The sequence below is a fragment of the Micromys minutus genome, assembly GCF_963924665.1.
Source record: "Micromys minutus genome assembly, chromosome: 11".
Taxonomy (NCBI): domain Eukaryota; kingdom Metazoa; phylum Chordata; class Mammalia; order Rodentia; family Muridae; genus Micromys; species Micromys minutus.
In genome coordinates, this window is record NC_137980.1 from 50336359 (window position 1) to 50349179 (window position 12821).

Here is a 12821-nt window from a genome sequence, read left to right on the forward strand (position 1 = left end):
GTGTGTGTGTGTGTGTGTGTGTGTGTGTGTGTGTGTGTGTGTGTATACATGATTATACAAGTGCAATAGCCCAAGTGTGGTTAGAAGACAAGCTTTGGAAGTCAGTTCTCTCCCTCCACTACGTAGGTGCTGGAATAGAACTTCGGTCATGAGGCTTGGCTTCAAATGTCTTTACCCACTGAGCCATCTCTCTAGCCCTGTGGTATTATTTTGGTAATCATCTGCATAGACACAAACACCCTAGTAACCTTCAGTCATGGGGTTACTTTTATTTATTAGTTTTATATCCATCTATTCATCCATCCATCTACCTACTACCTACCTATTTATTTATTTATGAGGGAATGTTTCACTGTATAGCCCCGCCTATCCTGAAGCTAGCTGTGTAGACCATGCTGGCCTCAGACTCACAGAAATCCACATAACTTTGCCTCCCAAATGCTGAGATTAACGATGCATAACACACATCCAACAAGTTTCAGGTTTAGTTTTCATTTCATTAATTAAATGTTTTCCACATACATAAGTGTTTTGCCTGTGTATATATCTGTTGACCAGTTTCATACAGGATGCCCATGGAGGCCAGAGGAAGGCATCAGATGCCCTGGATCTGTAGTTATAGATGGTTGTGAGCTCCATGTGTGTCCTGGAAATTCTTCCTCTCCTTTGTTCCTCGTACTGGTTCCTGACTCTTACCCACTCTGCTTGGCATGTACAGTAGACGCCGAACAGTAATGGAGCTGTATTATCTTGAAAATAACAGACTAGGTTTTCATACAGCTGCTACAAGTTGTAAATAGACCATATGACTGTGTAAAGAATCATACCAAGTAATGATTGTGAAAATAAAAATGACCACCCCTTAATAATCAACATTAAAGGAATAAGGTTTGTTTTGTTGTAAAGATTTATCATGTATACAGCATTCTTCCAGAATATATGCTTGCATGCCAGAAAAGGGCACCAGATGTCATTACAGATGCTTATGAGCCACCAATTGCTGGGAATTGAACTCAGGACCTCTGGGGGAGCAGCCACTGTTCTTAGCCTTTGAGCCATCTCTTCAGCCCCCAAGAAATAATTTTTAAATAATGTTCGTCATAGTGTAGTTGTCACCAAGCCTGACAACCTGAGTTCAATCCTGACGACCCTCATGGTAGGAGTGAACCAATTCATTTAGGTTGTCCTCCAGCCAACACTCATACATGACACACACACATACACACCTGTACACAAACACATACCCACACACACAAACCTACATTCCCCACACACACATATGCACACACATACACACCCACTCACATATACACACACCCCACACACATAAATACATACATACACACACACACACACACATACACACACATGCAGTAAATAAGGTGTTTCTGAACAAATATTAAGAGGACTGGCTGTTCTTCAGATTAGAGTCTCAGCACACATATGGTAGCTCACAGCTGTGCAACTCTAGCCCTAAGTGATCTGATGGCGTTTTCTGGCCTCCAAAGATGCGCACTAGTGCACACACACACAAACACACACACACACACAAACACACACGGGACACAGGCATGTGATCAAGCAAACTTTCACATACACACACACACACAAATCTCAATTTTTTAAAAATTTTAGCTGTTAATGAAATAGAACCATTAGTGTTCATTTTGATCTTGAACTGTATGTGTCACGCTATTAAGTGTTAAAGGTAGTTTTAATGTTTCTGTGTTTGTTGCTGGAGAGGCACAGATGCACCAGAGTGGGTGTGTAGAGATCAGAGGACAACTCCATGGAGTCGGTTCTCTCTCCCCGTGTGCACTGGGAACTGAACTCACTGTGTGCCTACACAGCAGTTTCTTCTGTCTGCCAACCTATCTCAAAGATAGCTTTCGCTGAGCTCATTTAAAATATAAATAGTATTATAATTTATAATAATATACATAATATATTTATATTTTATAAATGAGCTCATATAAAAATAGCTTAGACTTATTTTGTTCTTAATGGATGTAGGAAGACATAGATATTTTATGAATAGGTATGCTCACCTGAGAAATGAAAATAAAGGCATTTGAGGTATAAATGGATTAAAAGTAGGTTATATAATTCTTTCACAATCTTTAGTAATAAATTATGTTCTCACTTACCCGTGATGGTTAGGTTGACCTTGTGTTAGGAGGAATAAATATGTTTGTCTGTGATTAAATATTTAGAGATCGTTGAACTTGACAATAACTTGCAAAAAAGGATATCCAGAGGACTTAATTCTGATATTCTCAGTTCCTTCTTCTCCTAAGGACTTCGATACCATTCCCTGAATATTATTAATGGTGATGAACTTGGTATAGTTTATAATAATCATCAAATGGCTTTATGGAAGATGAAAAGGGTTAATATTCTCTAAGCACACATGGTGCACAATTATAAAACATAAAGGTGTGCAGGCATAAAGTAAGAGTATCCATTTTTTTTAATTTTTAATTTTCATTAATGTAATTGAGTTACTTAAATGATTATTATATAAAAACCTAAGAATGTCGGCTGTTTGTTTTTGTATAAAGAGGAAATGATATATTACGATGTTAACTGTTAAAGGTAGTTTTTAACATTGCATTTATTGTTTCTGTGTAAGTGTAATGGAGGGACGTGCCAGTGTGGGCTTCCGGAGGTCAGAGGACAACTTTGTAAACTTAATGTTCCAGGTATTTAATGATCCTATCCATGGCCATATCGAGTTCCACCCTCTCCTTATCTGCATCATTGACACACCTCAGTTCCAGCGGCTTCGCTACATCAAGCAGCTGGGAGGCGGCTACTATGTTTTCCCGGGAGCGTCACACAATCGGTTTGAACACAGTCTGGGGTAAGGAGGGAAAGGGGCAGCTCCTTTCGTCTCTTAGAGAGTGCCTTCTCAAGTGGTCATTGTGACATCCCCATTTTATTGATGACAAAACTGAGACTTTGGATTCCTGTTGACCAGATTGTGTTTATCTTATGTGTGTGTTTTTTAAACCACCTCATACCCTTCCAAAAACCTGATGTCTGCTGATGTCAGTTGGATTAAGTACTTGTCTGAGTATTTAAGTACTTATGTTGAATAGGGCAGGCTGCTGGTGTGACTAAGTATAAGTTTGATTCGTTTTCCTATAGTCCCCACATAGTTAGTCATTTCACTCCTTCTCTTTGGGGACAGCGGCTCCCAGTGGGGCTCAGGCTGACCTCAAACTCAGAGTCCTCCTGTCTCATCTCCTGAGAGCCGAGATTCTGGATGCCATGCCTAGCTCCTTTTTATTATACTCACCTTTTTAAACAAAGTAATTATGTCAGGAAATCGAGAGGAATGCTTCTAAGCTCCAAGAGGGTTGTCTCTGCTCTTCAGTGAAGCTGAGACTTCAGTCTCTTTCTTCATTATGCCTATAAGTGGGGAGAATTGGGCAGAGAATAATTGGGAGTTCAGTATTTATTTATTTATTTAATGTGAGTACACTGTAGCTGTCTTTAGACACACCAGAAGGCATCAGATTTCCTTACAGATGGTTGTGAGTCACCATGTGGTTGCTGGGAATTTAACTTTGGACCTCTGGAAGAGCAGCCAGTGCTCTAACCACTGAGCCATCTCTGCAGTTCCAGTATTTAATTTTTTATTTACTTTGTGTTTTTTCATTTGTTATCTAGGCTTTTTCCTTTCTTTCTTTATTTTGTTCAGGGTGTCATTAAGCAGCCTAGGCTGACCTCGAACTCCTAATACTTCTCTGCCTTAGCCTCACGAATGCGCAAGTTACAAGTGTGTGCCACTCTGTCTGGGTTCACTAGTCAAGATGCATGTACCTAACTCAATTTATAAACAATATTTATTGGACACTTTCTAGAACCTTCCAATGCACAAGCAAGTTGTCTGCCTTCCTAGAGCTGAGTTGGAGCAGAGGGAAGAATGTATTTTTTTTAGAAATTCAGAGAGAAGTGTTTGAAAGTACATTTAACATTTTTTATGCCGTGTGTTATCTTGTTTTTGTCTTGCACACGCTAGTCAGGTGTTCCACAGAGCCACATCGTCAGTGTGTGCTGGGACATCACAGAGTCACGTCTCAGAAATCAAAGTTTCAAGTTCCAAAGGTACCTTTCATCTTTCGAACCTCAGTGTGACTTTGGTCTTCTCCGCAGAGTGGCGTACCTAGCAGGCTGCCTCGTGCGAGCACTTGCTGAGAAACAGCCAGAGCTGCAGATCAGTGAGCGAGATATGCTGTGTGTTCAGATTGCGGGACTCTGCCACGACCTTGGTAAGATCACAGAGCCAGCGTCTCACATAAGATCCTACAGTGTCGTCTCATCTCAGCATTTGAAACTCAAGTCTAACCAGAGGAAATGTCGATGTATATTAACCTTTCTTTCCTTTTCTCCCCCCACCCTGGTTTTCTGAGACGTGGTTTGTCCATGTAGTCCTGCCTGTCCTGGAACTTACTTTGTAGACAAGGCTGGCCTCAAACTCAGAAATTCACCCGCCTTTCCCTCTAGGATTAAAGATGTGTGCCACCACCCTGCAGTATTTTAATTTTTCATTAATCACAGTACTTCCTAATCTTGATAAGGATAAAACCTTGCTATTACTTGTGAATTTTTTGTATTAAGCATCTTTACCATGTCACACTAAAGGCATTATTCATTTATTTATTAATTATGAGATAGCTTACTCTGTAACCCCTATATAGCCCAGGCTAGCCTCAAACCCCCGACAAGCCTCCTGCTTCTGCCTCCTGTGCGCTGAGATTACAAGCACAAGCCACTGCACTGGGCTGGAAGGGCCTTGTGCCCTGAGTTTCACTTATTCCGTCTTTAGGATGATAGGATGTGATTTTCCCTTTATCCTCTCATTGACTAAAATGGCTTTTTCCTTTAGTTCCTTTGTTAAATCGACCCCTTCTCACAATTATCACAGGAGGGCTTAGGCCAGTTAAACCCAAGTAGAAAATTTTATCCTCTTCATCTTGAGAAACAGAAAGGTAGCTGGCTGACCTGTTCAACTGCAGGAGAGCGGATGTCCTGTTCTTCCTGGACAGATGCTGAAGGTGCACGGTGCTGTCTGTCAGCCCAGAGTCCAGGAGGCTCGGTGGCCCGTCTTAGAAGGTGCTTGGTTCTTGTAGGCTTTTTGGTTTGGGTGATCAGACTCAAATATAGGACCTGTTTGTACTAGGCATTCACGCTCCCATTGAGCTGCAACCCCAGCTAGAAATAAATAAACCTTAATTTTTTTTTTTTTTACAGAAAACTCTTTAGCATTCCTCGTAGTTAACACAAAACTGAGACTGACCTAAGGCGTGATAACTTTCCAATATGGCCTTGCCTCCTAGTCTGTTGTTTTGGAAAATCGAAAGGGCAGATTTGTCCTGGTTCTTCTTCTTATTATTATTAATTTATACATTTATTAACACTAGCTGTTGATACTCAAAGTAAACATTTTTTTTAAGAATTCAGGCTTTACCAGTTTACAAATATTTTTTTTATTTGAAGGCTGCTTTTGTTTTTAGGTCATGGGCCATTTTCTCACATGTTTGATGGAAGATTTATTCCACTTGCTCGTCCAGGCATAAAGTGGAGGGTATGTATTCTATGTCCCAAAGTCAATAGAAAGGAACCGAATTTCATCTAGTTATTCCACTAAATTCTCTGGTTTTCCTCTCTGTGTTCTAGCATCCTTCCCTGGGACAGCATTCAGGGCGCTTCCGGTCACGTGTCTGTTTCCTCACAGTAGCCTGTGGAGAAAATCTTCCGTTCAGAGTTGTGCCTGACTTCACGGGGCCGTGGAGTGGTGGCCCTAGAGAGCCAGCTCCCCTAGTTCAGTGCAGTGTCCTTTCGACTCTGCCACATTACTGTAAAGGTTTTCGTATTTATTTACTTATTATGTATACAGAATTCTGCCCGCAGAACCAGAACCCTCAGGTACCAGATCTCATTACAGATCATTATGAGCCGTCGTGTGGTTGCTGGGAATTGAACTCAGGACCTCTGGAAGAGCAGTCAGTGCTCTGAACCACTGAGCCATCTCTCCAGCCCCTCACTTCAAGCTTTAAGTGAACCTTTCATAATTACACATTTCCTGGTGATGAACCTGTACATTTTGAAGCAGTTTCTGAGAGATGAAATTGTTTTCCCAGCTTCTACTGCACTTGGTGTGGAAAAGCACAGGAACGTGGGCAGAAAGCTCCTTACATGTCAAACCATTTTTTTTCTCTGCCCTCCCTTTCTCTGAAGGATAATGTATATTCAATAAATTACACAGATTTTTGTCACATTACTTTCATTTTGAGACGAGGTCTCACTGTGGAGACCAAGCTGGCCTTGAAACTGAGTGCCTGCCTGTGTGTCTCTAGAGCCAGGATTAAAAGCGTGTGTTATCTATCACTCCGGGCTAAAACTGTCCAGAGATGACTTGAGTTTGGCAAGTGTACGCATGCAGTGGGATGTGGGCTGTTTTCATCATTTGGGAACTTCCCTTGTGGCTTGGCTTGATTTCTGTGATGCTGGGGAATCAAACCAGCAGTGCAAATGCACAGCTTAGTCTGTCTCCTCTTGGTATCTTGGTTTCCCTTGTGTTGTCTAATCTGTTGCAAATACTGTTGTTTGCACTGTGTGTGTGTGTGTGTGTGTGTGTGAGAGAGAGAGAGAGAGAGAGAGAGAGAGAGAGAGAGAGAGACTGACTTCCTCTAATGTTTTACTCATTTAGAAAGTTGAATGGTGGGCTAAGAGGGCAGCTTAGTGAGACATCCCTTGCCAACAGGTGACTCTTGAGGTTTGATCCCCGACGCTGTCAGCACAGTCACAAGGGAATGCTCTTTCGTGCTGTATAATGATTTTGAGATTCCTGCCTTGGTGGCTTTTTACTGCTAAGATCGTGTCCTAGTATATGTGCCGCAGTGTGTTCTTTCTCCTTTTGCTGTTTCTGGGTTTGGGCTACTGCATCTAAGGTTGCTGTTCGTGATGCTGTCTAACAGTTTTCCGGAAATACGTTCTCACGGCTCTTAACTGAGCACCGTAGAGTAGAATAACTGAGGCATGTGCCAGATGTTCATTTAACTCAGTTTCCCAGTGTGTGTTGTTTTACACTCTCATGAGCAGGCTGTGAAAATTCCAGCGGTTGGTCCACGACCTCACCCTGTGTCATCCTACTGTGGCTCCCTTTGAACATGTGCTTGCTTTTGGCCACTGTACAGTACACTTAGGGAGGTGGCTGTCCAGAGTTTATCATCTTGTTTTCCAGATGGATTGATCTAATAGGATCTAGGAGTTACTCTGTCATTAGTGTGTGTGTGTGTGTGTGTGTGTGTGTGTGTGTGTGTGTGTGTGTGTCTGTGTGTGTGTCTGTGTGTGTGTCTGTGTGTGTACCAGGGATCAAATACGCATAGGTAAACACTGTTTCACTAACCTATATCCTCAGCTTTTAAAAAACATATTTTTTAAAACCTATATCCCCAGCTTTTAAAAAACATAATTTTTGCCTTTTTCATTTCATGTTTTACCTCATGCGTAATTAAGTCTTATATACAAATAGTACAAATATGGTCCTTTATAGGGATACTTGTTTTGTTTTATCTTTTAACTGTCTTATTGGCTAAGCAGGTGCTCTACCACTGAGCTACGGCCCCAGCTTAATAAGGATAATTGTTTATTGAATAGTAATTAATCCTTTTCTCGTAGATCTAAGTTATCAGCACTTTAAATCTTCCCTCATATAATGAATCTTCCTAGATTCTGCTTCACACTTTTTTAAAAATATATATTTCCAAGATTTTGTTTCACGGGATTTTTAAAATCACTTCTTATTTTGTATATGCATGTCGCCTGCATGCATACCTATGTGCCTGGTACAGAGCAAGAATAGGGCATTGGATTGTCTGCACCTGAACTCACGGATGCCTGTGAGTCAGCATGCTGAGACCCAAACCCCGGGCCACCTCTCCAGCCCCATGTTTCAGTTTCCTAATTATTATTATTGTATAATAGGTTTTTGTACTTAGGTGATTGTGTATGTGAATTCATGCAGTGTGATCCAGCATTCTGCTGTAATTATTTCAGAGGCCACAAGGAGACAACTGCAAATTCCAGGCCAGTCCAGGCTGGGTAGAGAGTTTAGGTCAATGTGTGAGTCATGTATGAGACCTTTACTCAAAACAGACAACAAATTCTCAAGGTAACAGATACCTGTTCCTAATTGAGCCAATTCAAAATAGTTGTAGGATCATTCCAAGTTTGTTTTCATTCTGAGTCAGTTTTGGTAAGGTGTAGGGTGGATGTCTCTAGGGGTCATTTGATCTTGTGATTGCGATGAGTGAACAGAGACCTGAGCAACCAGGTGACCAGAGCTGGGAGACACTTGTGTTTGCTGGCAGTGCTGCCAATACCCTTGCCGACCACAAGGTGGAAGCACTAACAAACAGCGTCTTACTTCAGCCGTTCTTCTGTTGATGGAAAAAACAAACAAGCCCTAAATTTTGGAGTGATAATCATTCTACCTATCTGGTCTGGTAATGATCTTGGTAATGTAAATTACTATATTTCATAAAGCGTATTCATTGTATTTATGAAATAATAAACTGATATATAAAGGTTGTATAGACTGGGGGGAAGAAGATCAATACCGCACTTTAAAAACTAATAAAAGCTGCTTGTGACTGGGCATGACGGTGCACACCTTTAGTTCCAGCGCTCGGAAGGTGGAGACAGGTGGATCTCTGTGAGTTCAAGCTCAGCTCGGTCTATACTTCGAGTTCCTGGCCAACCAGAGCTACATAGATAGGCCCTGTCTCAAAAAACCAACCAACCAAATGCAAATGTTTTGTAGACAAATAAAATATTGGCAAAAACAAATGACTAATTTAAAAGCTGTTACAATGTAGTTGGAAACTGGATAGTTAGCATTTAGTGGGACCTCACCTGAGAATCACCTAGAATCCAGAACAGTCTGTTCAGTGAGAGCCCGATGGTGAGAATCTGCAATAAGCCGCGTTATGTTGACTTTTCCCAGCATGAAAATGGCTCAGTTAAGATGTTTGAGCATCTGGTTAATGCTAATGAACTCGAACTTGTCATGAGAAACTACGGTCTCGTCCCTGAAGAAGACATCACCTTTATCAAGGAGCAAATTATGGGACCCCCTATAACGCCAGTCAAAGATTGTTTGGTAAGTTTGTTTTAGCTTGGGCCAGCTGGTACTTTCTATCTGATCTGGTCTTGATTCAGAGCTACGCACTTGGCTGTTGTAGGGCTGCTGTGTCAAAATGTAAGTTGCAGGCATTTGCCTTCTAATATAAGTGAGTTTGTTAGACATTATTTCCCCCAGATGATAGTTCGTGTCTGCAGCCTTCGTACTTGGGATGCAGAAGCGAGAGGACCAGAATGTGAGCGTGTACATCTTGGGCCGGGGAGACAGCTCAGAAGTAAGAGGACTTGCTGTGCAAGCTGAGCATCTGGGCTACTGGGTAGAAACAACAACAAAATTGGGGAGGAGGAACTAAGAAATATATTATTACATTCATACATATACACATACACACAGAGGGATTTTTTTTTCTAGGGCAGGGGTGGGGAGGAGTCTTGCTCTTTAACCCCTGCTGACTTTGAAGTCATAATCCTCTTGCCTAAGTCTCCTGAGTGCTGAGGTTGTCGACACGCCTAGTGAAAGACATTATTGTTTTAATATATAAATTCAGGGTATGTAAGTGGTAATTTAAGGGACATTTTATACTAGTTTGTAATTAAGTAAAAAAAAATTGTTGGTTTGGGGAAGTTTATTAGCAGTAGCCTTTCAATGGCACTGGAAGGCTTAACATTTCATTTATATACTTGTAAAATTTTTAAGTTACATTTTTACTTACCTGTTTGTGTGTGTGCTCATGCACACGCATATGGGCTACATGTGGGAGTCACAGGACAGTTTTCTGGAGTCCTTTCTCTTCTTCCACCTTGCTGATCCTGGGGATAGAATTCAGGTAGTCAGGTTAGGGGCAAAAACCCCCACTTGCTAAGCCATCCCACCCACCCTTTATAGACTTCTTATTGATTCATTTATTATTGTGGTGCCTGCCACTCAAGCCCAGGCCTCACTGATGTATGCCTCTACCTCAGAGCTGCATCCCCAGTGGGCAGGTTTGGTGTTGGTAGCATAGCAGGGCATATACGTCACCATTTCTTTCCCTTCCTACTTCATTAGAAGTGAGAAGGAGGATGGTCACCTTCAAACATCAGTGTCTTGTTTGTAATTTGCAGATCCATACAGTTGCTTTGAATAGATGTGTGTCTCCCTAAATCCGTATGAAATTCTCTTGTTTTCCAGTGGCCGTACAAAGGACGCCCTGTTGAGAAGAGCTTCCTTTACGAGATAGTGGCTAACAAAAGAAATGGCATCGATGTGGACAAATGGGATTATTTTGCCAGGTACGCACTGAACATTTCCAGAAATGGTGCTAAAAATCTTTGTATAAATGTAGCAGAAGGCCTGCCTGGCTTAATCCAAAGTTGGGCTCTGCAATCCCGGCATGGGACTGGCATTAGCTTCATGGCCACTTGGGAGTGAAACAGCCTTCCCTTCAGCCCTGAGGATGCTGGGCTTCCTGCCCTCTTCCTGCACCACGGCCACTCATCCTTCTGGGGAGAATTCTTTTCCCTCTGTCTCCTTTCTTTTTCACTGAAGTATTTTAGTGATAAGTGAGAACAACATGAAGACCTTCCAGGTGCTCATTCCTCGAGTTGCTGTGAGTGTCAGTACGTGATCAATCTTTCATTTGTTTGTTTGTTTAAAAAGATTTATTTATTTTATGTGAGTATACTGTAGGTGTTTTTAAACACACCAGAAGAGGGCATCTGTCCCCATTACATGGTTGTGAGCCACCATGTGACTGCTGGGTCTTGAACTCAGGACCTCTGGGAGAGTAGACAGTGCTCTTAACCGCTGAGCCATCTCCAGCACCCTTGTTGTTTATACAGGTGTCACTATATGGCTTGGCTAGCCTTGAAGTCACTACATAGACCAGGTTATCCTTGGACTCATAGAAATCCACCTGCTTCTGCCTCCGAAGTCCTGGGATTAAAGGCACGTGCCACCACACTCTGGTTTACATGGCCATCTTTTGGTAGTTTGTTTATTCTACACTTAACTATTTTATTATGGTTTTGAGACAAGGTCTCACCGTGTGGACCAGTCTGGCCTCATGCGCATAGAGATCTGCCTGCCTTTGCCGGCTGACTGATCTCCCATTATCTTAAAGTAAATCTCAGGGTACGTAGCATCTTATCACAAATCGTATCTGTGTAGATCCGTAAATAAAGTATCTCTGTTAAATCTAGAAGCACTCTGCAGTTGTTTGAAGGTATGTTTTTTGAGGCAGGGTTTCAGTTTGTAGTCCTTGCTGTCCTAGATCTCGCTTTGTAAATCAGACCAGTCTCAAACTCAGAGATGTTCCATTACTCCTGACTAAGGTGTTACTTAGTATATGGTTACGATTTAAAGTTCCCTGGCTGTTTCGTAACTGCCTTGTTACTGGTAGTTTACAGTGGTAATCTAGCGTCCACACACTGCCCCTGGGTGACGGCTCTCCAGAAGTTTCCCACTTGGCTCAGTCACATCTCCTGTGTCCTTCGGTCTGTCCTTCAGTCTCTGACCAGAGTTCTGCAAGCTGGTAGATCCAAAGCTTGGTTCAGAATTAAAAAAAAAAGAAGCAGAAGAAACGTAGTGTTCATTTTTTAAAGCAGCTTCCTCGTTGAAATGTTTCCCATCTCTGCTTCGGAACTTTCTAGAGATTGTCACCATCTTGGAATCCAAAATAATTTTGATTACAAGCGCTTCATTAAGTTTGCCCGTATCTGTGAAGTGGATGATAACGAAGACAAGCCCTGTTCCCGTAAGATGAAGCATATATGTACAAGAGAAAAGGTAAGCTCCGTCCCCAGAAAATAAGGATGCAGCTCTCAGTCTGGGATTGAGATAGTCATCCAGCAATCTAGAAGACTCCAGAAGCCATCTTTCTTTTCTGTCATTTCCTTCCTCCTCTCTCTTCCCTTTCTCTACTTCTTGTGAATGGCTTTAGGTCGTGTGCACGTGTGTGGTCTGTGTGTGTGCTTGCTGTGAGTGAATGCACGCAGAGACTGTGAGCCTGCAGTGCTCTCCACCTTCCCTTACGTCCAGGTCTCTCCCTAACCTCATGGGTGTTTACTCGTCATTTTCCTCCTTCTGTCTCTCTCATCACTGGGGCTACGGATCCACAGGACACCACACCCGGCTTATTCCATAGACGCTGGGATCAGAACCCAGGTCCTGATGGCTGTGTAGCAAGGACTCTTAACTGGTTGACATCTCGTTAGCCCCCCACACTCTTTAAAACAGAAAAAGATTTATTATTGTTTGCTATTGTGTGTTTGTGTGTCTGTGGGCATGAGTCCGGGTTCTAGAGGCCTGAAGAAGGCATCACATGCCCTGGACTGGAGTCACAGGCAGCTTGACTTGTCTAACTTAGAAGAGTAGCAGATTCTAACTGCTAAGCAATCTCTGAAGCCCCTCAAACATCTTAATGCTTAGCATCTAAATGTCGGAACACTTCTTCCTCTATTACATTTTTCTTTTTTTTTTTTTTAAGCTCTGTCATTTTTTTTTAACTATTTATTTATGTATGAGTACACTGTTGCTGTCTTCAGATACACCAGAAGAGGGAATCAGATCTCATTATAGATGGTTGTGAGCCACTATGTGGTTACTGGGAATTGAACTCAGGACCTCTGGAAGAGCAGTCAGTGCTCTAACCACTGAGCCATCTCTCCAGCCCCCCCTCTATTACATT

The 12821-nt window shown here is 42.1% G+C and overlaps 1 protein-coding gene across 3 annotated transcripts in view; it reads left to right on the top strand.

The window, feature by feature from the left end:
• Nucleotides 1–12821, top strand: part of SAMHD1 (SAM and HD domain containing deoxynucleoside triphosphate triphosphohydrolase 1) — a 32310-nt gene that overhangs the window by 7115 nt on the left and 12374 nt on the right. For all 3 annotated transcript variants that reach the window (XM_080924709.1, XM_080924711.1, XM_080924710.1), the window contains exons 4-9: nucleotides 2703–2863; nucleotides 4162–4277; nucleotides 5523–5593; nucleotides 9017–9172; nucleotides 10325–10425; nucleotides 11785–11920. In XM_080924709.1, coding sequence (XP_080780835.1) covers nucleotides 2703–2863; nucleotides 4162–4277; nucleotides 5523–5593; nucleotides 9017–9172; nucleotides 10325–10425; nucleotides 11785–11920 — 741 coding nt within the window. The remainder of the gene's footprint in view (nucleotides 1–2702; nucleotides 2864–4161; nucleotides 4278–5522; nucleotides 5594–9016; nucleotides 9173–10324; nucleotides 10426–11784; nucleotides 11921–12821) is intronic.